This window comes from Ammospiza nelsoni, chromosome 11 (genome assembly GCF_027579445.1).
Source record: "Ammospiza nelsoni isolate bAmmNel1 chromosome 11, bAmmNel1.pri, whole genome shotgun sequence".
NCBI lineage: Eukaryota > Metazoa > Chordata > Aves > Passeriformes > Passerellidae > Ammospiza > Ammospiza nelsoni.
In genome coordinates, this window is record NC_080643.1 from 18,696,355 (window position 1) to 18,719,592 (window position 23,238).

The window sequence follows — 23,238 nt, forward strand, 5'->3', positions numbered from 1 at the left end:
AGGCCTTTTAAAAGAAAGCTGCTTTGAAATGCTACCAACTGCATTGCAGCATTAAAATTTCCAGATTTACCTGGAAATGGCTTAAATCCCCTAGTTCCATTTTTTATAATAGAAACTTTTCAAACTGGGGACTGTGGCCTCTTACTAATAGGGCCAGAGAATGCCAGGGCCATACAAACATTCTTTGCCCCCATAAAAAGGTTGTGCCATCAGCAAAGGGACATTTGAGGGGATTTGTTTCACACATTCTATCACCAATGGATAATGCAAAGTGTGAGAAACCTGCCTCTGACCTTAGAAAGTTTCCCAGTTATTTATTTCCTATTTCAGAGTAATTATTTCCTGAGTCTGGGTTAAAATTTCAAACTCAAATATTTAAAAATAATCAATACTTAAAAGTTTCCCTGTGATTAAAGCAAGTCTGTATGAGTCCTATTCCATACAACAATTTATTTTTTATTGTCTTTCTTAAATTTATGCTCTGAAATTCTCTCTGGAAACAATTATCAGACAATTCCAACTGAAATAATGTATTTTTTAAAGTGAGATCACTAAATCACATGTAGCTTTGAGAGATGGCCCTGGTGATCACATAATACACAAGGAAAAAACCCAAACATGCTGATCACGAAAGATACATTTTATTTCCTTTTTTTTAACCATTAAATTATTTTTATCATTGACAGTCTCACAAGGAAAATGAAACCTTACCTGAGTTTATTTCTATTAAGGAAAATTTCCCAAATTAGCAAACCCACCTGAGTCAGTGTGAAAAATATTCTATTTATAAAAGATCCTCCCAGTTTACAGCACCAGACATGTCCATTCTTCCATGGCATGATTAATGCAACAAGTCATGTAAAACTTCAATTCTCTTTGGTTTAGCTCATTTAAAGGGAGTTCAAGTTTCATCTTTGTGGGCAGTATTTTAAGGGGAAAAAAAAGATAATCAAAGAATTAACCAAGCTGTGCTTTTGTTCATAATATTCCAAATTTTCAAGTGTTTTGGTGAAATCTGCCAAACAACAAATACTGCTTAAGTCTGCCTAAAGAGATCCATAGAATTCTGATTTTCCTTCCAACTCTGGCCCTCATGACAATGCCCAAGAATTGGGCACTTTTCATCTCAGCCTCACAAGAGGAACGCACAAATTTATTATTATTAAATATCCTTATTAATTAACATTATTAAATATCCTTATCAAAGGATGTGACACCTGCCAAGCTGCTCTTTCCCTCTCCCACACTGGGGCAGATTTTGGGATTCAAGATGCCACAGGGAGCATCCTCAGAGGAATTCCAAGGATGAACCTGGGGGAATGAGAGCAGGAATGAACCAGGGCAGGAATGTCAGAGGCCAGTTTCATATCTACTAAAATCTCAATGGATTCTTCAGTTCTAGAAATCCCTGAAAGAACTAAATTTGGGATATTGACCATTTTGAGACTCTGAGGGTATTTTGGGAAGTAAAGTTACCACCACATAGAAAATTAATCACTTTGGGTTTTAATCCATCTGTACAATCAATCTTTTTTACTTAATGTTCTTCAAAATCCACAGGAAAATTCATTTCAGTATTTACAGAGTATAATTCCTTTGCCCTATTGCCAACAAACCTCCATTAAAAAAGTTCTTATTTCATTAAGAAAATTGGGCATGTAAATCATCAGAACAGACTTTTTAAATACACTGGAATCTTCTCAAGTATGCAAAGTCACATCTGCAAAACATTTAGAGAAAAAGTACCATTTATTTACCCATACACAGTATGTACAGACTCAGGATGGCTTCTTTAACTCTCCTTTTGCCATCTTATATAATTTCTTCAAACTGTAGATCACAGATTTCTTTGCCCCTAAAAAAAGAAGAAAAAAGAGAGAAAAAAAAAATCAACATTTAGCAGAAGGTGCATAGTGCATCAAATGTAGGATTTCCCCGGGGGAATGACAGCCTAATGCAGCAGGCAGACATGCAAATAAACTTCCTGTCACAGGCACAGCACAGTAAATAATGCCACCAAAAAGACTTTTAATGCCATCAAAGCAGAGCAAATAGAGCAGAATTCTGGTAAATTCCATGCCATGGCATACAATAAAGGCAGACAATCTGCAGAGCAGCAGCAGTTGTGGCCTCCAAGCATTTATGAGTTTTAGATATGATGGGACTGAGGATGACTCCTACAAAATTTGTAAAATGTATCCTTGGAATAATTTCTGAAGTTCTCTTACAGACCTAGAGTAAAAACCCACAGCCTTTTGCTGGGTTTAGTCACAGAGCATTTATAAATTTTACAACAAATCACTGTTAGTCTTGGCATTTCAGGGGGTTCTGAGATCCCAGCCAGTGCAGCAACTTGCTTTTCCTTTTTTGTTTAAAAAATCACCCCAAACCAAACAAATAAACCCAAAACTACACAGAGTGATTGCTCAGATTACAGCACAGTCTAATCACACCCTCACAAATTCAGAACTGAAAAGGCAACTTTTTAGTAATGCACAGAAAGCTCTAATTTTGACACATGCACAGATTTAAGGTGTAGTAAATTATATTTACTACAATCTCTCCTATGTTTATTTAATTGAACACCTGACAAAACTGACTGAAAACACACAAGGGATTTAGCCAAAAGTCACACAACATCACAGCCCAGAACACAAGGAAAGATTTGCAACAAACAAGGAACCTCAACCCAAGTTTAGCCATGTGCTGCACTGTCTTTAATTTTTTGGGAGATGAGTGGGAAGGGTATAATGAAACCTGATTTGGAAAGACCTCAAGAAAAAGGAAAGTGAAAGAAAGAAATCAATTAAAGATATAATATTTTAAGTGATAGATGCATTCAAATTCAAGTTGCAAGAAGACAAATGAGTTGGCAGCAAGAAGGAAAGGGGCACACTCATTTCTGAAGGAATGTGGCACAGTAAGAAGCCCCTGATAACAAACAGACTGCAGAGAAACAGCTCTGCACTTCTCTTGCCTCCAACTGAAATTTAAATCAACTCAGCTTCACCTTGGGTAGGAACACATCCATCCATGTATTTTGAACTGACAAATCCATGTGTATCCCATGTGCAAGCTCCAACTTTTCCATATTTACCAGGTTTTTGTAAAATCAAGTGCACTAATGAAGTCATGACAGGCTTTTCCTTGCAGCATCTCAAATAACAAATAAATAACCAAGTGCCTGAGAAATCTGCATGGAGATTGCACACAGAGCAACAATTCCTGCAGCAGCACAAAGCCAGGCTGGGCTCTGGCACAGCACAATGAGAGAAGTTAGAATTGTGTAAGTGTGGCTCTGGAAATGCCCAAGCTGCAGGATGCAGCTCCCCTGAGAGAGAACTGCTGCTCTGCCAATGCAGTGAATTCCAGCTGCTTCTGGAAGTGCAGTGCAGCGTGTGGGAGATCCAGGATCCATTCCCTGCTGCAGGACTGCAGGGAATGCTGCAGGTACTGCAGCCTGCAGGGACACTGCTGCTGCTCTCAGCTGCAGGGACATTGCTGCTGTCAACCTGCAGGGAATGGTGCAGGTACTGCAGGGACACTGCTGCTCTCAGCCTGCAGGGAGATTCCTGCTCTCCCCCTGCAGGAACACTGCTGCTCTCAGCTGCAGGGACATCACTGCCCTCAGCCTGCAGGGAATGGTGCAGGCACTGCAGGGACATCACTGCCCTCAGCCTGCAGGGAATGGTGCAGGCACTGCAGGGACACTGCTGCTCTCAGCTGCAGGGAATGGTGCAGGCACTGCAGGGACATCACTGCCCTCAGCTGCAGGGAATGGTGCAGGCACTGCAGGGACATCACTGCCCTCAGCTGCAGGGAATGGTGCAGGCACTGCAGGGACATCACTGCCCTCAGCCTGCAGGGAATGGTGCAGGCACTGCAGGGACACTGCTGCTCTCAGCTGCAGGGAATGGTGCAGGTACTGCAGGGACACTGCTGCTCTCAGCTGCAGGGAATGGTGCAGGCACTGCAGGGCCACTGCTGCTCTCAGCTGCAGAGAGATAAATCGCTGCTCTGGCCTGCCCACCAGCACATCCCTCCCATCCCTCAGAGCTCCACCCAGGGCACAGAAGGAGCTGCTGGCCCCACCACTGCCCAGCACAGGTTTGTCCATCCCGCTCAGCCTCTCCCCAGAGCAGCCCTCAGGCCGATGAATCCCAGCTGCAGGAAAAGTTAATGGCTGTAATTACAGCTCTCTCTCAGAATCTGAAGCACTTGGACCACACGAAAATGTCTGTTACTTCAGCTCTGAAGCTGTGACTCGCTGGTTGCACCTCCCCTTTAGATTTTTCCACTGGAGGACACAGAACAAAGCCCTCATGCACATGGGACGGAGCCCACAGTGCTTGTGTAAACACAACCCGTGTCTGGTTTCACTTAACCATCCACACTGAGTTTTTTGCAAGACAGGGTTTGTCTGGGAGTCCCCAAAAGTGTCCTGCTAGGACTACCTGGCTGCAGTGTCCTGGACTGCCTTTGGATGGATGTGCTGCTAGACAAATATATAATTATTTGTTGGAGCAAATAATTCTATATTTGTAGTGTGGCATGCACAGATACATGCATATTTACAGATATTTACACTGAAGCCAGCACATCTCTTCCTGCCTACAAGTCATGCCACAACACTTAAAGTGATGGAACACAGAGGGATAACAGTGTGGATTGATAATACAGAAGGAAAGAAAAAGGAAAGATTTGGATTTTTTTGCCTTTCACCCAAGATCTGGGTAGTTTTCTGGCTATTATGACCTAAAAATTTCTGTTTGGGGAGAAAATTGTCACAGAAAATCTCTATAGGTCTATGTGAGGATTCAAATTAGAATTCAAACTAGAGCTCCAAGTAGCTCTTGGAGTTGTCTGTATGGATCCCTCTTACAGGACACATATATTCTGTGAAATCAAGACTTTAGCTGATAAAGAGAGCAGTTATCACAAAAACTGAATATCTGATATGTAAACCTGCTCCTTAAAAAAAAAAATCCTTGAAAACAAATGCTCTTCAGAACATCTGTGCTACCTTAAAAATATCTTGGACAAATGAAACCTGCTCCTTTAAGAAAAAAATCCTTGAATTCTTGAAAATAAATGCTCTTCAGAACATTTGTGCTACCTTAAAAGTATCTTGGACAAATGCTTCAATTGATGATTTATGCTGTAAGACTGTATTTATAGAAAAATTTTCAAAGCTTGCAGCATTCCTTGAGTAAAATATATGTCATGTGGAGCAAATCATATATATATTTGTAGTGTGGCATGCACAGATGTATGCATATTTACAGATATTTACACTGAAGCCAGCAGTTATCAGCTCAGACAGCTGATGAAGAGAGCAGTTATCACAAAAACTGAATATCTGATATGTAAACCTGCTCCTTAAAAAAAAAAATCCTTGAAAACAAACGCTATTCAGAACATTTGTGCTACTTTAAAAGTATCTTGGACAAATGAAACCTGTTCCTTTAAGAAAAAAATCCTTGAATCCTTGAAAATAAATTCCACTCAGAATATTTGTCCTAACTTAAAAGTATCTTGAAAAAATCAAACTTGCTTCTTTAAAAAAAAATCCTTGAATCCTTGAAAACAAATGCTCTGTAGAACATTTGTCCTAACTTAAAAGTATCTTGGACAAATGAAACCTGCTTCTTTAAGAAAAAAATCCTTGAATTCTTGAAAATAAATGCTACTCAGAATATTTGTCCTAACTTAACAGTATCTTGAACAAATGAAACCTGCTCCTTTAAAAAAGGAAATCCTTGAATTCTTGAAAATAAATGCTACTCAGAACATTTGTGCTACCTTAAAAATATCTTGGACAAATGCTTCAATTGGTGATTTATGCTGTAAGACTGTGTTTATAGAAAAATTTTCAAAGCTTGCAGCATTCCTTGAGTGAAATATAAAGAAGAAAGAAGCTAAAGAAGTATCAACATTTTCAGAGGAGCTAAATATAAGAGTTGCAGAGTGAGTTCCCAAAGCCCAGGCAGGCTCTGGCTATGTGGGAAAACAAATGCAAGCCTGGTGCCATCTCTAATGGGAAACAGAGAGGCAACCTCACCACAGCCTCAAAGAAACACACAGGCACATTCTCAAAAACTAAATAGGGCATTTAACAACAAACAAAAACACAGAGCTGGGGCTCCACTTGGAAACCACACTGGCAGAGAAAGATGAGAAAAGTTCTCTTAAATGGGTTGAAATTCCTTCTTGTGCTCCTTGCCAGTAATGTTCATACCCAGCATGGCATCTGAGCACAGCTATTGCTGATTTACCTCTGAATTTAGAAATGCTGGACATTGCACTGCCCTGCTGTGGCCCTGAGCAGGCATCTCACCTTTGCTGGTGGTGTTAAGATAAAATAATCAGCTAAAGAAACCAGACTGTGTTCCCTAGAACACTTCAAGAAGAGTCATGGCCAGCTAATGAAAACGTTTTTTTGCAGCTTTACAAAGTACTTGTACAGTTATTAGGAACAGCGATAAAAAGTCAAAGCTCAATGGAGCCACAGATTTCATCATTCTCTTTTATTTTAAGCTACTATTCCTGACATAAGCACTGCAGAAGGTCAGAGCCTTATATTATTCCTAAAGTCTTTACTACAAAGTGTGAAAATAGGTCTTGGGGGAACAGAATATTAGACAAGATTTGGAAAAAGAGTAAAGAAAGAAATGCAGCATCCTTAGGGACTGGATTTAAAGCTCCACATTTCCCTGTAAAACACATTCCTTGCCTGAGTCAAGCAAATATTTCCATGCAGGAGCCACATTCCTGATTTCTCTGTGTAAATTCTGTATCCTATGAACATGGAGAGCCCCAGGAGCTGCCCCAGTGATGCATTTCAAATTAAGAAACCATGACTGGGAGAAAATCTTCATTAGGAGATACGGACAGATTTAAAATAAATGCAGATTTAATGTAAACTCATAAGTGTTTGGAGAAAAATATTTTAAAAAATATAAAAATTGCAAAATGTTTTTGCTAATTAACTCTAAAGCCATGGACACCATCCCTGCTCAATTCCAGAGCAGATCACACCAACACCACACCTCAAAAACAGTGAGGTGACATCCTTGAGCAGTGAAATTTCACTCCTGAATTCTGTCACTCATGGTTTTGAGCAGATTCCGGCAGACAAGTGTAAATACATAAAAAATAAAACCCAAAAAACCCCAAAAACTAAATAATGGAAAAAGTAAGAAAAATCCACCCTCCCAAGCCTCCTTGCTTAAATTTGGCTTGTGCTGGAGGCAAAGGCCCAAAATTGCTTTGCTCTACCTAAACCAAATCCCAAAAATATGTTTGCACCACAAAAACCACTAGTAGAAAATAGTTTTTACATGCAACTCTACACAACTGATTAGAAGGAAACTACACTTTGTTTGAAGGAGAAAAAAGCCACTATATACAAAGCAAAATCAGTTAAGACCAAGGGAAATAAAAACATCTCCCAAAGAACTGATTTCAGGTGCATGAAGCAGAATGATAAAAAATGACAATAAAATTACTATAAAAATGATCATAAAATGATGATAAAATGATAAAAAATGAAGATAAAAATGCCAAGTGTTACTCAAAGATCCATGAGGACTCCCCAGAGTGTCAGTGATTGAGTGCATCACACAAGGGGAGCTAAAGAGCCTCAGAGGTGATTTATAACCCCACAGTTTAACCATTTCTGTTCTACTCCTGCACTTACCTGGCTATGGGACACCTTGAATTTAAAGGAATAACTTAAATTCAACAGGAATAACACTGGAGGGGTCTTATCCCTCTCTTCCAATTCTTTTGCTCCACAAAATCTCCTCTGCCCAGCTCCAGAACAGAGAAAATGAAAGCTGATGCTGTTGTTTGGTTTGTTAATTTAAGTCACACAGACTCCAGCCTCATTCAACATTTTATAATTTTGCAAGAAAGCCTCTGCTTTAAATGTTGCTTTTATTTTCCAGCGACTTTTAGCGAAACACATAAAAATTTTATTCTTTAAACCCCTGTAAGATTTTTGCTGTGTGAAATCAGCAGGCCCACGCTGACAGACACCCCACACATTCTTACCAGCTGTCAGGATGGTTTTAGCACTCTGCACTATACTGGAGGATCTCACAATTGCTGAAATGCCTGCAGAGGGAAAAGCACACAGATGTTACCCGTCCAGCACTTGTGTGGGGATTCTTTGCCCCTCCACCATGCACAAGTTAAATATTGTTCCACTTATACAACCAAGCCAGCCTGAAAGTAAAGCATACACTGAGAAAATTTGGGTTTGCTCTGCTTTTTCATACTAATTAAAAGTATTCCCTAAACTATTTTAATTTATTTTATATGTAACATAGAAAAAATCCCAAATCAGTACTAAAACAGACAACAAGCAGTAGGAATTGATAAAACCCATTTATCAATGGGTTCCCATTAAGTGTTAAGTGTTCCCATTAGCTCTCTGCTAAGATGATTAACCACAAAGGATTCAGAGTTGTTTCATCTAAGGTAAATTAACATTCTGGAGCAGAACAAATGATCCTCCCTGTTTACTTCAACATGAAATTGGGATTTGGCACTTCTCTGATCAAGCAGAGACACCTCTATTGTGCAGCTCTTTCCTGGCTTTCCTAAATTACAGCTTTTGGAGATAAGGCTTGTTTATCACTGCACTGTGGCACATTCAGCTGTCATTGTCCAGGGGTTCTTAATAGAACAGTTTAAAAAAAAATCTTAATTTTTTTTCAGAACTATGAAGTTGTATTTGTTCTAACTCACATAAAAGCATATTGATATGTACAAAACTATTTACATCACTAAATAATTGAAAGAAATGCAGAGCTGCAGCAGTCTCAGAGCTAATCTTCCAAACTGACACAGTCTGCATTGGCCCATTCAATAAAATTTCAAATATTTTTAAATCCTGCATCCACACTGAAGAACAAAGCTTAGCACAACCCATGTGTAAGTAAGGATACAATATTCCACTGTAAAATCATGTGAGGGGTAGGAATAGGAAAGGGAAACAAATTGTGTTGATGTAGCAGAGTATCTTGGGACAACACAATTCAACTTCAGTAATCAGCTCTGTCTTGTAGGATTCCCAAATGGCTTGGCCTGGCCTTTACCCAGATTGATAAATTAGGAAAATGCTTTGGTCACAAAAGGGAGAGAATATTTTTATGTGTTCTGCGATGGGTTTAAAGTGCAGGGCTGAGAAGATGTGCCCAGTCTGCTACAGAAACACAAGCACAGCACCATCAGAGCTCTGTGTGCAGCTCAACCCTGCTCTGTGTGCAGCTCCAACCCTGCTCTGTGTGTGCAGCTCCAACCTGCTCTGTGTGCAGCTCAACCCTGCTCTGTGTGCAGCTCAACCCTGCTCTTTGTGCAGCTCCAACCTGCTCTGTGTGCAGCTCCAACCCTGCTCTGTGTGCAGCTCCAGCCCTGCTCTGTGTGCAGCTCCAACCCTGCTCTGTGTGTGCAGCTCCAACCCTGCTCTGTGTGCAGCTCAAACCCTGCTCTGTGTGCAGCTCAGCCCTGGTGTGTGTGTGCAGCTCAACCCTGCTCTGTGTGCAGCTCAACCCTGCTCTGTGTGCAGCTCCAACCCTGCTCTGTGTGCAGCTCCAACCCTGCTCTGTGTGCAGCTCCAACCCTGGTGTGTGTGTGCAGCTCAACCCTGCTCTGTGTGCAGCTCAAACCCTGCTCTGTGTGCAGCTCAAACCCTGGTGTGTGTGTGCAGCTCCAACCCTGCTCTGTGTGCAGCTCCAGCCCTGCTCTGTGTGTGCAGCTCCAACCCTGCTCTGTGTGCAGCTCAGCCCTGCTCTGTGTGCAGCTCCAACCCTGCTCCTGCTCCCAGACCCAGCTTTCAGCCCTTTGCTGCTCCAGCCCAGCCCAAGAGAAGCTGAAAGCTCCATGTCCAGGTGCAGCTCATCCCAGGCTGTCCCTGGAGACCTGCAGCACCCAGGAGCTTCGTTTCCCCCACAGAAATCAGGCTGAGAGCTGCCTCAGCTCCCCTGTTCATGTCTAGTGGCTCCCAGGTTTCCTGGGGATTTTTGCTGTGCTCAGGGAGCTTGCAAAATTTCCTTGCACATTTTCTGTTCCAGGTTCTTCAAATGCACAAAGGACCCCAAGTACCAAACTTTCTCATTTTCCTGCAGTGTAGCAGAGCACTGGTGTGTGCAGCATCAGCTTGAACTTGCTCATATGACATAATGGTGCCTCAGAGCAGTTGTGCTGATGAGAAGCACCTCAGCCTTTCCCCTCCAGCTGCAGCTCCCTGCCAGGGCTCACATGTCTGGGCTAAGCACCATGACTGCCAAGGGAAATGTCAGCAAGGCACAGAATTACCTCAGCCCTGCAATCTCTGACTGATGAGGTTTTGCCTGAAAATGGAAGCACCACAGTTAGGTGATCTAAGCAGGCCACACTATTATTCCTTAGGATCCAAACCAAAACACATCCTTCTGTATTGATAATATTTCAGAAAACCTGTCTGCAACCAAATCCAAACTCAGGCTTTCAGGAATGGATTTCATTACTATCTCCTGGATTTTTTCACCCTTCTCTTTAACTCACCCTCCTCTTTAACCCACCTGAAACAGGAGAACATATACAATAGATTTGTGTATCTATCATGTTTTAAAGGAGATCACAAACACTGGGCCAGACCTACCTTGATGCACCAGATATCCACAGTCAGGGTCATGGGCAACTTGCAGTAAAATTTCTTCCACGTCTCTGTTCTTTCCAGGAGGGTTTACCAGAGCAGTTATCTGTTGTTGCAGAGTCTTTGGCAAAGCCATGAGTTGTGTAAACTGACCTTCTGGACTTTTATCAATCTGAATGTTATAAAAGTAAGACATTAAAAACATTCAGTTCTCTTTTTTCTTTTTTTTTTAAAGAAGTTAGAAAATTGACCTCTGATAAATCTCACAGAACCTGATCCATTTCACTAGAAAAGGTCCTTGACAATGGTAATAAAAACTTCCCAAGAACAGGGAAATGCAGCATCTCAGTTTTCAACTTGAAGAATGAGTCACTGCAAGGGTTTTTATTCAAAGAAGACACACATGATCTTGCTGTGTCTGCAAGCAAATGTTCATTGAAATTGTATAATTTCTGTTGTATCCAATTTCCTCTGGAAACACAAGCACAGGACAATAAAAAAAAGCTCCCCAAAGACCCCTCAGCTGAGTTTCTTCTGCCTGAATATAATCAAACTGCAGACACACACACACTTCAAGTTTAGCTAGAAAACCATTTTCTCTGCTTTAAACTCCAAAGCACATCTGGTTTGTATAATCTGAAGCAAACATTCATCCCACATTTTGCAATCTAAATCAGAAATCCAAGGAGCCTTTTTTGAATACAATGATAGCAACGTGCAGGCCTGGACAGATTTCTCCAAACTGCAACGCACCATGGGGCAGAGCTCTCCAAGAGAGGAGGAAAATCTGAAGAGCTCCATTCCTCCCACACAAGGTTTTAGCCACTTCATGGAGACATCAGACAGGAGCCTGATTGCCCTCTCCACTCCCTTTTGTCAGTGTGGAGAAAATGATCTCCAGATGAGTCAGCCACAACTGCAGAGGCAGCGAGAGGGAGCAGCTCTGAGCTCTGTGTGGGAGGAAGCAGAGCCTGAACCAGAGCTCAGGGCTGGGCTCTGCCTCCCCTGCTGCTGAGGGACCCCTGACCAAGGAATTCTGTCTGCAGCTCTGCATCTCCTGAGAAAGGGGTTCCATCCTGTTCCTGCACCCCCAGCAGCACTCAGCCAGCCCTGACCAAGGAATTCTGTCTGCAGCTCTGCAGCTCTGCATCTCCTGAGAAAGGGGTTCCATCCTGTTACTGCACCCCCAGCAGCACTCACCCAGCCCTGAACAAGGAATTCTGTCTGCAGCTCTGCATCTCCTGAGAAAGGGGTTCCATCCTGTTCCTGCACCCCCAGCAGCACTCAGCCAGCCCTGAACAAAGAATTCTCTCTGCAGCTCTGCATCTCCTGAAAAAGGGGTTCCATTCTGTTCCTGCACCCCCAGCAGCACTCAGGCACCCCAATAAGCACAGCAAGGTGTGAGCAATAAAGCATTAAACGCTTGATTAAATGCCCTCATTTTGCTGTTGATTTGAAGCAGTCTTGATGACTGTTATGGGATTGTGGAGAGATTTATTAGCCAGCAATAAATGTGCAGTATGCTACCAGCATTTGTTTAAAGGAAGCATTTGCAATTCTTTCCCAAATTCATTTAAATATTTCTTGCACCAAATTGTTCACAAGCAATAAGAAAACTTGGAGACAGCTGCAGGATAATCCAGGTTTGGCTGTATTTTACCCCAAAGCATTGCAGTGAAACTGTTTACTGTACTCAAGCCTGCAATTAAATGAATTTCTAGCAAAAACACATCCTAAAAGGTGGCATTTGGGACAGAATTACCAAGGCTTGAGGATAAAGAGGTGCCCACATCCATGAGACAAGTGGTGCTATTTGTGACTTCACCATGAAGTTTATATCACACTTGAATATTACAAAAGGGAAAATTGCTACTGACTGTGGCATCTCTCCCCTAGCTGCAATGTTACACCAGAAAAATGGAATTCAAGATATTGATCACTTTGGATTTCCTAAAAAAGCTAAGGAAAAATGGTTTTGTATGGGTATTAGTGCCAGAATTTCACTTGGGTTTAGTCAGATGATATTCATAGTTACAACTTGAGGATTTTTGGATTTCCCAAAAAGCTAAGGAAAAATGGGTTTGTCTGGATATTAATGCCAGAATTTCATTTAGATTTAGTCAGGTGATATTCACAGCTGGAACTTGAGGAGGTTTTTTGTGAGATGCAGTTTTTGATTGCAGAAAGCTGCACCTCTGAGTTACAGCCTCACCCCTCTAACACAAACCATCTGTTGATCCCTCGCTTCCTAGCCTGTCATTTCCATGTGGAATCCATTAGAACACAGGTTTTACTGCTCTGCTTCCCCTGCTGGGGTCTGTTCTGTGCTCATACTCACAGAAAATGAGCAGCAACTCCTCCATATAAAAACCTGGTATTTAAGGCAAGTCTGCTGGCTGCAGAATTAACCAAACAACAGAAACACAACAAAGAGCAAGCACAGAGCCTACCACTGCTCTCCTGGTGCATGGCACAATCCCTGCCTTCTGCCAGTGCTGAAGCCTTGTTAGAAAGCTGTTTCAAGGAGAACACTTGCCTCAAGCCTTCCCTGCTGGTGCTTGTACACCACTTGAGGGCAGCCCTGCAGTATGGAACTGTACAGCTTCTGGAAATGGGCAATGTTGGGCTTCACTATGTTGTGCACTTTGAATCTGTCTTCTCCTATTATCATTCTGAAATCACCTAGGCAGGAAATGAGAGAGTTAAGGCATTAGGAAAACCCCAAAACGTGAAGGAGAGTACAATAGAAATTAACACAGTATAGAGCTGTCATTTAAATCTCTGCTCTCCAATATTATGTATGCCAATATAAGAGTAAAAAAAAACTATTCAAACACCTTCGAGCACAGAAAAAACGTCCTTGAAGGCATATATATATATATATATATATATATATATATATATATAACCTGTGATACAATGTCATCAGCCTACCTGTCCACATCTTCACTTGGAAACAAAATAATTCCAGCTGTCAAGTAACAGTTACAGTCTTTGCAAACATAACCTCAGTCTCAACAATTACTAAACAAATTGCCCAGTCCTCATACTTTGTATCCATAAGAAAATGAGCTGAAATGTTCCAATCTCAGAGGTAATAATTTGCATTCTGCACTCCAAGGGCAGCACCTGCAGTTCAGCTAACAGCAGTCACTGTAAGATCACTGGATGACTTTTTCTCTTAGCCAAGCATCGTGTCAGTAGTTCCAAAAAGCAATTCCTTTTAACACCACTGTTACATTACTGGCCTTTACACTTTCTTTTCAGCTACATAACTGAGAAGTTTCAAAGAGAACAAATGAAAAGCCAGTCAGTCTGTATGAAAGCACTCCACTACCTCTGTGAGGTACCAGCCTGGCTGCCTGCAGGGTTTCCAGCCAGGAGCTGGATGCTCAGTGTAGCTTGTACCAACCAAAATTCTGAATCAATTCCTTTTCCCACTTCCCACATTCAGGAGAGAAACGTTGTTGAAAGGTGCCAACTTGCTAGCCTTCCTTAGTTTATTTCAGTTTATACAGAGCCACAAAACAAACACTTCACATATAAATGGTACTGACTCAGTGCTCTCAAAAAATGCAGGAGAAAATAAAAGATAAACATTTTCTAAATTAAAGCATTAACAACTCTTCTCAGCAGTCTCCAAGGAGACTGATTAGAGTAACACATAAAATCAATTTTGTCTACTAGTACAGCCTCTGAAAGACTGAAGGAAATGGCAGCAAAACAAATATCCACCAGCAGCCTTTTCCTTGTGCATTCCCGGCTGGGAGCTGTGTGGCTGCAGCTTTGCTCACACGGCACAGCCAGTCTCAGCATTTCACTGATTTTTGTTTAATTGCACTGTTTCGAAGAGTAAATAAAAAACATTTTGGTAAGTGGTGCCCAGCAAGAACCCAGTGCCAGTTACAGGTGGGCAGATGAGCACTGAACATCCCTGGCTGGCAATCCCCCTGTCAGCACCCTCCTCCTGGTGCTGTAAAACAGGCTAAAATTCAGGAGAGAGCTGCTCTGGAAAAGCAAGCTGCAATCTGAACTGCCCTGAGAAGTGTTACATAAAACAGTGACACTCCTGAGTACAGCCAGGCTGCAGCTTAGACCTCCCTGTGCTTCCTTCAAAAGCCAAAAGTGCATTTCTGTATGAGCCAGGGAAGTGCTGTGTAAAGCACAACTCCAACCAAGCTCCTTCATGGTAATTCCAGTAAGGATGTCAACATTTAAAAAGCACTGCTGAGTTAAACTGTAACAATTACATCTTATACTGAAAAACCATTTGCAGTAGTTTTTTCAAAATTTTTCCTTACCAATTTCCTGAAAAAAAAAGAGAAATTCAACAAATACCATGCAGGAGTGTTAAATGTAAATCAAAGAATCATAATCAGGATCTTTGAGTTAACTAAGTAAGAGCCTTTAACACAGCACACTCAACAAGAGATGACAAGCTATGAGTCAGACTATCAGATGACTCAACATTGCACTGAGTGCAAAGAAACATTTTTTTTCCCAAGGTTTTGAAACATTCCACCAAAACACAATCCATGCAAACAGGAGAGAAGCCCCATTATTTCATCATATCCAATCACTCCCACGGAGCTGCTCAAACCAAGCAGGTACAGGCAGCATTGCTGAGGCAGCTGCACCTATTTCCTGTGAATAAACCCAATTACTGGGGCTGTTACAGAACCACAGTCACAGAGAATTCTGTGAATGCAGCACTGCAGGCCCAAAGCAGGAAGGGAGATGATTGATCACACATGAGACTCCAGCTCTCCTCAGGCACCTGAGAGCCCCAGACTCACCAGAGTAGGAGAGGCCAGCAATCTGCAGGAAAAGCTCCTCTTCAGAGAAGCTCTCTGGCAGCATGAGGAAGGATGCCAGCACTGCACTCTTCAGGTTGCTGACAAGAGCAGCCTGCAGCCTGCTGTTCTCATTCTGGGCCAGGATTTTCACCTGCAAAAGCAGAGACATTAGGAAGCAAGACCACAGCAAAGTGCTACTGAAGCTGGAGCTAGAAATGTTATTTATTTTTTATGCTGGATTGTGTAAGAAATTAATTTAAGAGTAGATCTTACTGGCATGGTACAACAAGTACTAGAGTATCCCCACCACATGAGACAAAACAATGTGATTTTAAGAATTAACACTCTGCTAGAAAAAGCTGTTTTCACACACTGGTTTGGAAGTGCTGTATGCATCAGACATGAGCTAGTCACCTTTTCATACTTGTGAATTTAAGACTAATCAGAACAGGAAATATGAATGCATCAACAGATGTGTGATTGTGCAATAAGAAAAAAGACTATACTAAAAGAGAACAGAACACCAGACAGAAATAAGTTTTCCTATTCATCTTCATTCCTTTTTTTTTTTTTTTTTTTAAATAGAGGACTCCCCTATCAAATGCTTCAAGCAGTTTCTCAGCCAGGGGCTGTGCTAGAGGAAGCAGGGCTTTATTTCTGCATTTTGCTTGAGGGGATCTTCACTTACCCATGAGGAACAGATCACTTGAATGCCTCTACCTGCCACTAGAAGTGTTTATTTTTAGGAAACATTGAAACTGTTCAAGACCAACTAGAGAATTCAATCACCCAGGGTATGGAAACACTCTGCAATAAAAAGCAGATCTTGGGTAAGAACTGAAGACAGAAACACTGGCAGATGAAGGGAAGCTGGTTTGGGATGGATAACTGTGCAATTCCAGAAACAACTCCCCTAGGAATCCCTGCTTGCTGGGAGTTTGTCTTTTTCAAGGGTTCTGGTTAAGCAATCCTGTCTTGCTTATAAAAGGCAGCTTTTAATATTTGTCTACCCTAAAACACCTTTGTGAACAAAGGTAGTGCTCTTGCTTTTTCTCAAATCTCATCAAGCAATTTGCTTAAATGCACATTCCTAGCTTGTTGCTACAGGGAAATCTAAGGGAAGTCAGAACAGGAAAATCTGTGGTGGCATCCCAAGCAGTCACACAGGTGACTGCAGTACCTCAGGATTGCCATGGAAACATCAGCAAGTTATGGACACATTAAGGACACCACAGTTAGAGCCTTTAAAACACAAAACTCAGCAGAGATGCCATTGCTCCTCATGGAAGACACCTTAAAGAAGCAAAAGGAATAACCTCCTCCTCTTCTAAACCCCCCCTAATACAAAGCAGGGTTTTTTGGAAAGAATATATTACAGCAGGCTTCAAAATCTGAATGTCTGAAACACTGATAGCATTTCTGAACAAATTTTCAATGGTTCAGAGAGATGCAAATCTCTCAGGAGGTCAGAGTGCAATGGTTATCCCCTGGTAAAACATGAATGTTGATTCTTGGGGTAAATCTGACAGAGCACCACAGTGAAGGAAGGCTTTTTCACAGTACACAGAATTTATATTCACTGTGCCATGCCACAAATCCAAGCAGCAGCAAATGCAGTTGCACTGAAAACAGCCATTCACCATTCACTGCTGAAGTGCCATCCAGAATTTTCCTTTCACTTATCTTTCTCAATGGATTAAGTTTCATCCTTTACAGAGATAACAGCTGCTCTAACCTGGCTCATGCTGTAATTCATCTCTGCAGATAAAGCCAGCACTCTGAGACAATCCATTCAAACTTTCACTCCAAGTTTTTTAGCTAAAGCATAATTAACTCCTCTTCCAAGACCTGAAGAGATTTCTCCTTCGATTCTCCCCCTCCACTCAGAACAAATTTTCCCTTAGCACTGCTGCCACCTGCTGAAAGCACAACGAGGCAGGCACAAGGGGGAAAGCAAAGATTATTTTTTATGGTTCATTCAATTATGAACCAGACAGTAACTGTACAGCAAAGCTGCTTTCACCTTTAAAGATTTCCATTCTTTAGCTGTGTTAAATTTTAGCCACCTCTATAATCTGTTATAAAAGGCAAATAATATGTTTAACATTAAAGGGACTTGGCATTAATAGAGTTATTCAAGATTTACTACAGGCAGAAAATGTTATTAATAAACTCCCCTTTAGGGGTTCCTTTTCCACAGAACATCATGAGGAACTCCATTTCACCTCCTCTCTCAGAGATTATCCCTCTGGGGCTGCATCCCTACTTCAGGGCAGATTATTTGAGCACAGATCCCTGACAGATAAAGTTCAAACCCCAAGAGATTCTTTCCCAGCCCTGTAAATTCCTGCATTTGCAGAGAGAGCAGAGCAGTTACCGGCTTCTGCAGGCGCCCAGCCACGTAGAGAGTGCTCCAGTGCAACAGATCCTCAATCAGGGCATCAGTGCTAATCACTCCATACTTTATCATCTGCAAAAAAAAGGCAAAAGAAAGGCTTTGGAAAAAACTTCTACCTGCACCATGGAACTTGGTACTTGCTATAAGTGTCCTTAATCCTAAGGCACACATACCTCCAATAAAAACTGGAAAACATTTTTATGTTTTAATTAACACATGAGGCAAAGGAAAACATCTCCCTCCTATTGATATTCAAACTTCTGCAAGCAGAAAATGGAATGCATGAAACTAAGATCCTTTCTAGAATCAAAGCTGCAATAAAGTCAGCAGCCAAATATCACCATAGCTAGAATAATCCACATTAGCCTTTATATTAAAAATATAGTAAAAAATTATATTTATCAAAATATTTTAAAATATTCAAGCAATAGTTTGTCAAAGACTTATATCCTGTTATTGGGAGGTGGGGTGTGTATCAAGGAGTTTTTTATCTTGCTCTTTGATGTTAAGAAAAAAAAAAAAGTGATTTTTCAGCTTATTTTATGTAACTGGACTTTCCACAGTTTGTTACCACTCTGGAGTAGCTGAACTTCCAAAGATTATCACCACAGCAAGGCAGGCAGCTCCAGAATTTCTGGATACCAAAAGAACACAGGCTGTGATATGACTGAGACATTAGAACATAAGAGCAGGGCATGAAGAGCCAAGAACACAATGTCATGGCAAACACCACTTCAAATGAAATCCCAAATCCATTTTTACATCAAAATAAGGTCTAAACCCCAAAATCTCATAGAGGGACAAGAACAGCAAGACTGACAGTGTTTCCCTCACTCCTCCCTACCAGACAGAGGTGCAGGAACAGAACTGCTGGGCAAGAACCATTTACCAGAATCATTGATTACACCCAAGCCTCACAGGTCAGGATATGAGGCACCAAACAACACAGATGTCAATTCCAACTTGCTGTTGTAAATTGCATTTTATATCCAACAGCCCACTTTGCCGTGACTACATGGTCAACTGCTGACATGAAGCACCACCACCAAAACTAGCAGACAGAAAGCAATAAGGAACATAAATCCAGTTCCTGAAATGCTTTAGCTACAAGTTCCAAACACTGCTCACACTCCTAAGGTGTAAGACAGGCTGCTCTGTTTGCTTTTTAATTAAAATGCTGATAGTGAAGCAGTTTGAGACACAAATATTGAAGATACCACAAGTTAATCTACAATTACAATCTGCAATATTTGCTTCCTGAAAAATGCTTTAAGCTAATCATTTTAATACTTCACAGACATAAATATTTGACTCCATTCACTCACACTACTCGTACTTACCCTGCCATTGCATGGCACTAAGGTGTTGTAGTAAATCCCTGCTCCATATCCCTGGATGGTACTTATGTTTTTGGGCCCAAAGAATTTAAGGAAGGAATAATGACTCCTGTTCTTTGACAAGTTTGTCATATGCCAGGTCACAACATCATCAACAGCAAACACGAAGTCCAGCATATTTGTCTGAGGAGAACAAGAATGGTGGGGTTTAAATGGCAAGAACTAGTGTTATAATAATTTAAGATATACACAGTATCGAACTTCCAGCTAAATATTTTTCACGAGTAAAATATAAAAATAAAACCCAAACCACAAGTATTAATGTCAGATACAGTTGAAAGGTTCCAGTGAAGTTGTATGTTTATTGTCAAGTGTATCAGACAGTCCAAAATTTTCCTGTTCTGGTCAAGACCAAATTTCAACCCTGCAGAACAGGGGAGCAGGTGTGAGATGTTCCCACCCAAACCCACAGCTCAGCGGAACAGCTCACAGTGCTAATGAACAGAACTTTTCGGCCATGAATGGGGGAATGTGGGCATATAAAGGTACCACCCGAGAGCTGGTAGCGATGAACTGCATTTCTAGGATATTCCTTTGTAGTGTATTCCTTCACTTTTCTCAACAAAACCCCAAAAATAAAAATAAACATCATTTCCAAGCTCTGGCCCTCAGAAGATGAGGAAGCTCCCCAGACTGCCATTTCAGTGCTGCAGTACATTTGAAATTCCCCTCATACGGCGCACAGCAGATGGACAACATGCAGTAACTCTAAAAGCAGAAATAAACAACCTGACACACACCGGGCTGAGAGGGACCCCGAGCCCTCACTGCCGGGACCGCCCTGGGCTCGGCCGGACACCCGCCCCCCGCCATTCCCGGGGTTTGGGATCGCTGCCCCTCGCCGTTCACAGCCGCAGGGCCGCAGCGGCTCCGGGGCGCGGAACGCCGCGGGGCCCGAGCGCTCACCTCGCCGTGCTCGGCCGAGGCCCCCGCCTGCCGGAACACCCCGGAGCCGTAGGCGAAGGCCAGGCTGAGCTCCTGCGGGAACTGCGCCAACACCCGGCGGAACTTCACGGCCGAGCTGGACAGCACGGGCAGCGCCATGGCCCCCGCCACGGGCCCGCCCGGCCTGGCCCGGCCCGGCGCTCCCGCCCACCGGCGGCGGCAGGAGAGGCCGCGCTGGGGGAGCGCCCGCGCCGCGCTGCGCCCCCTGCGGCCCGGCCTGGGCATGGCGGGCTGGCCGCAACGCCCGTGCTGGGGGGCCGGGGGCGGCTGACAGGGACCCGCTCCGTGTCCCCTCGGTGCTCAGTGTCCCCTCAAGTGCTCCTCTCAGTGTCCCCTCAATGCTCAGTGTCCCCTCAGTGCTCCACTCATGGTACCCTCAGTGCTCCACTCAGTGTCCCCTCATTGCCCCTTCACTGTCCCCTCAGTGCTCCTCTCAGGGTTCCCTCAGTGCTCCACTTAGGCTCCCCTCAGCGCTGGCCTCAGGGTCCCCTCATGGTCCCCTCAGTGCTCCCCACAGTGTCCCCTCACTATCCCTTCATGTCCCTTCAGGCTTCTCTGAAGGTCCTCTCACTGTCCCCTCATGGTTCCCTCAGTGATCCTCACAGGGTATCCCCAGGGTCCCCTTATTGTTCCCTCAGGGTTCCTTCAGGCTTCCCTGAGGGTTCTCCCAGTGCTCCTCCCAGGGTACCCCCAGCATCTCCTCAGGGTCCCTCACTGTCCCTTCATGGCCCCTTCAGGCTTCTCTGAAGGTCCTCTCACTGACCCCTCACTGTCCCTTCATGGTCCCTTCAGGCTTCCCTGAGGGTACCCTTACTGTCCCTTCATGGCTTCCCTGAATGTCCCCTCACTGTCCCGTCAGGGTCCCCCCAAACTGTGCTGTCCCAGCAAACCAAGCGCAATGAGGCGATGCTCACCATGTGGGCCTAACAATTAGTCTTCCCCCCCACTGCTGCTTCATCTTCATTTATTTAGCTCATTACAATTCTGCACCCCTTCTTCGATTGTTTTTCCTCCTCTTTCTTTTTAATTTTTTTTTTAATAAATTCATATTTAATTCTGTTCCGAGGCTTTCCTCAGGACTTGTTGCCAGTGTTCCAGTTCTTCACACATCCCCCGGGGAACACAAACACAAACCCACAGCGTTTAATCATCGTGGCTGTGCTCAGGGCTGTCTCACGCTCTCCTCGTGCTGAGCCTGCCTTGGTTTGAATGTTCAAGTCCTACACAATAAACCTGTCTGGGCTCTGTGTGAGTGCTAAATGTATAAATGGGCCTCATGAAATTGAAGCGTGCCTTGTTCCCTCATGATTTTACACTTCACTGCATCTGGTACCCAAAAATCACATTTTATCTTCCTGTGGTTTATGGCTTTCAAAATTCCCTACCTGAGGTCTGAGGGAAGGCTGGCAGTCGGAGATAAATTTATGCTCTCACTAAATTCCAAACACAGTAAGATCTTTAGACATCACTGGGCTCACAGTATCTGATGAAAACAAATATGAAATGTTCTGTAACTTTGTTACACCCAAGAAAGTTTGATATGGACAGCTAAGCCACCATCTATACAATTATTATTCTGAAGACAGATAAACATATGAAAAATGGTGCAGTGGGAATTTTGGGAGAGAGCACCTGAAGCAAGAGAACAATCCTTGTATTGGCAAACAAAGTAAAACTTTAATGATGTGAGGCAGGTTCCACCATAAAACTGCACCAGAGCTCTCCTTTTCTGAGCTCTTCTACATCAAATGGTGCAGCCAGAGAGACCCTTCTGAATATTGACTTTCAGAGGAGAAACCATAGCATGCTAGGAGGAATGTGTTTATATTAGGAATAACCACATTATAGCTAATGAATTTTTATTATTCTGAATAATAAGGTCCCAAAGGTGCAATTATGACTGGGGTTTGGAGACTTTTATTCTCCCCCAGGACTGTGATTCAGTGCCCAGTAATGTCTCTGAACTTATTTAACTGCTCATAAGTCAGATCATGGACCTTGTTCTTTCTTTAGTAAAAGTATTTTAGTTATTAAAGATATTAATAACACATTGATATTAAATCCTACATCAATACACATTAACTATAATTAATAATTATTATTTAAATACTTCATGGCACACAATATTAAAAACAGCAGACTTGTTGAGCTTACATTTTAAGTTTTTTCTGTTTCTTAGGTTAGCCAAAGATTTTGCATTACTTTTTAAAAAATTATCTAACTCTACAGACCAATTTATGGAAGTACACATGAACACTTTGGTGATATAAGTAACTGGCATTGCTTGGCTGGCTCTTTTTGGCTGGCTATTTAAAAACTTCATTCAAAAACTTTCAAGTATTTATACTGACTTACTGGTCAAGTTTGTTTTCTAAATTCTATTCACCTTTGCTGCTATAAAGAAGTCTAATTTTATTAAATCAAAATAGAAACTGAAGGCCTTTCTATATATTATTATGGATAGTATGGAACTAGGATACACTCATTCTAATAAATAATTTAAAAGGGGAAGATTCTTTGAAAATTTACAGGCAGGTAACCTTTCAGAAGGAAGTTATACTGTTGGCTGACATTAAGAATTAAAGTAACGAAGCAAACTTTTGAGAGGATATGATACCTGGGTCATTTTTCCTTGGATATTTGTATATTAGAGAAAATCTAATATAGATTTTCATTCTGTAAAGGGAAGAAGTTGCTCAAATATTGCAGAACAGTCCATCTCCACCTCTATCTTGTCAGCTGAAATTCTCTCCTTGAGGCTTCCAAGGTGGATTTTTTTCAGAAAACTTAAAGGCTCTGCTTTTCAACTTGCTCTTTGCTATTCTTCCTTACCTGACTTTTATGTATTTTAAGCTAAGTCTAAAGTTTGTTCCTTGCATCTACTGCTGACTTTTAAATTGATTTTGTTTCCAGCAGCACAGGCAGTGTGGAGATGAATTGTCGTCTGGGATGAAGCTCAGAGCTCATCTGAAAGTTTATGTAAAGCTCTGTTACGTCTCATACTGATTCTGAACTTGGCCTCTAATCTGTTTTTCAGTGGAAGTTTTGCTGTGCTAACTT

At 42.3% G+C, this 23,238-nt stretch overlaps 1 protein-coding gene across 2 annotated transcripts; it reads right to left on the reverse strand.

The window, feature by feature from the left end:
* Positions 1-619: 619 nt before the first annotated feature.
* TAMM41 (TAM41 mitochondrial translocator assembly and maintenance homolog) lies at positions 620-20,323 on the reverse strand. Of its 2 annotated transcripts, XM_059480041.1 has the most exons (9): positions 20,140-20,323; positions 19,177-19,356; positions 17,816-17,908; positions 15,439-15,589; positions 13,185-13,324; positions 10,649-10,820; positions 8,056-8,118; positions 1,758-1,855; positions 620-912 (listed from the first exon to the last, which is right to left on the reverse strand). In XM_059480041.1, exons 1-8 carry the CDS (start codon positions 20,275-20,277, stop codon positions 1,779-1,781), a joined length of 1,014 nt encoding a protein of 337 aa, XP_059336024.1. In that variant the 5' UTR covers positions 20,278-20,323; the 3' UTR covers positions 620-912; positions 1,758-1,778. The 2 variants fall into 2 exon arrangements, with proteins under 2 accessions (XP_059336024.1, XP_059336023.1); XM_059480040.1 differs by having other exon boundaries at positions 620-1,855.
* Positions 20,324-23,238: the final 2,915 nt, after the last annotated feature.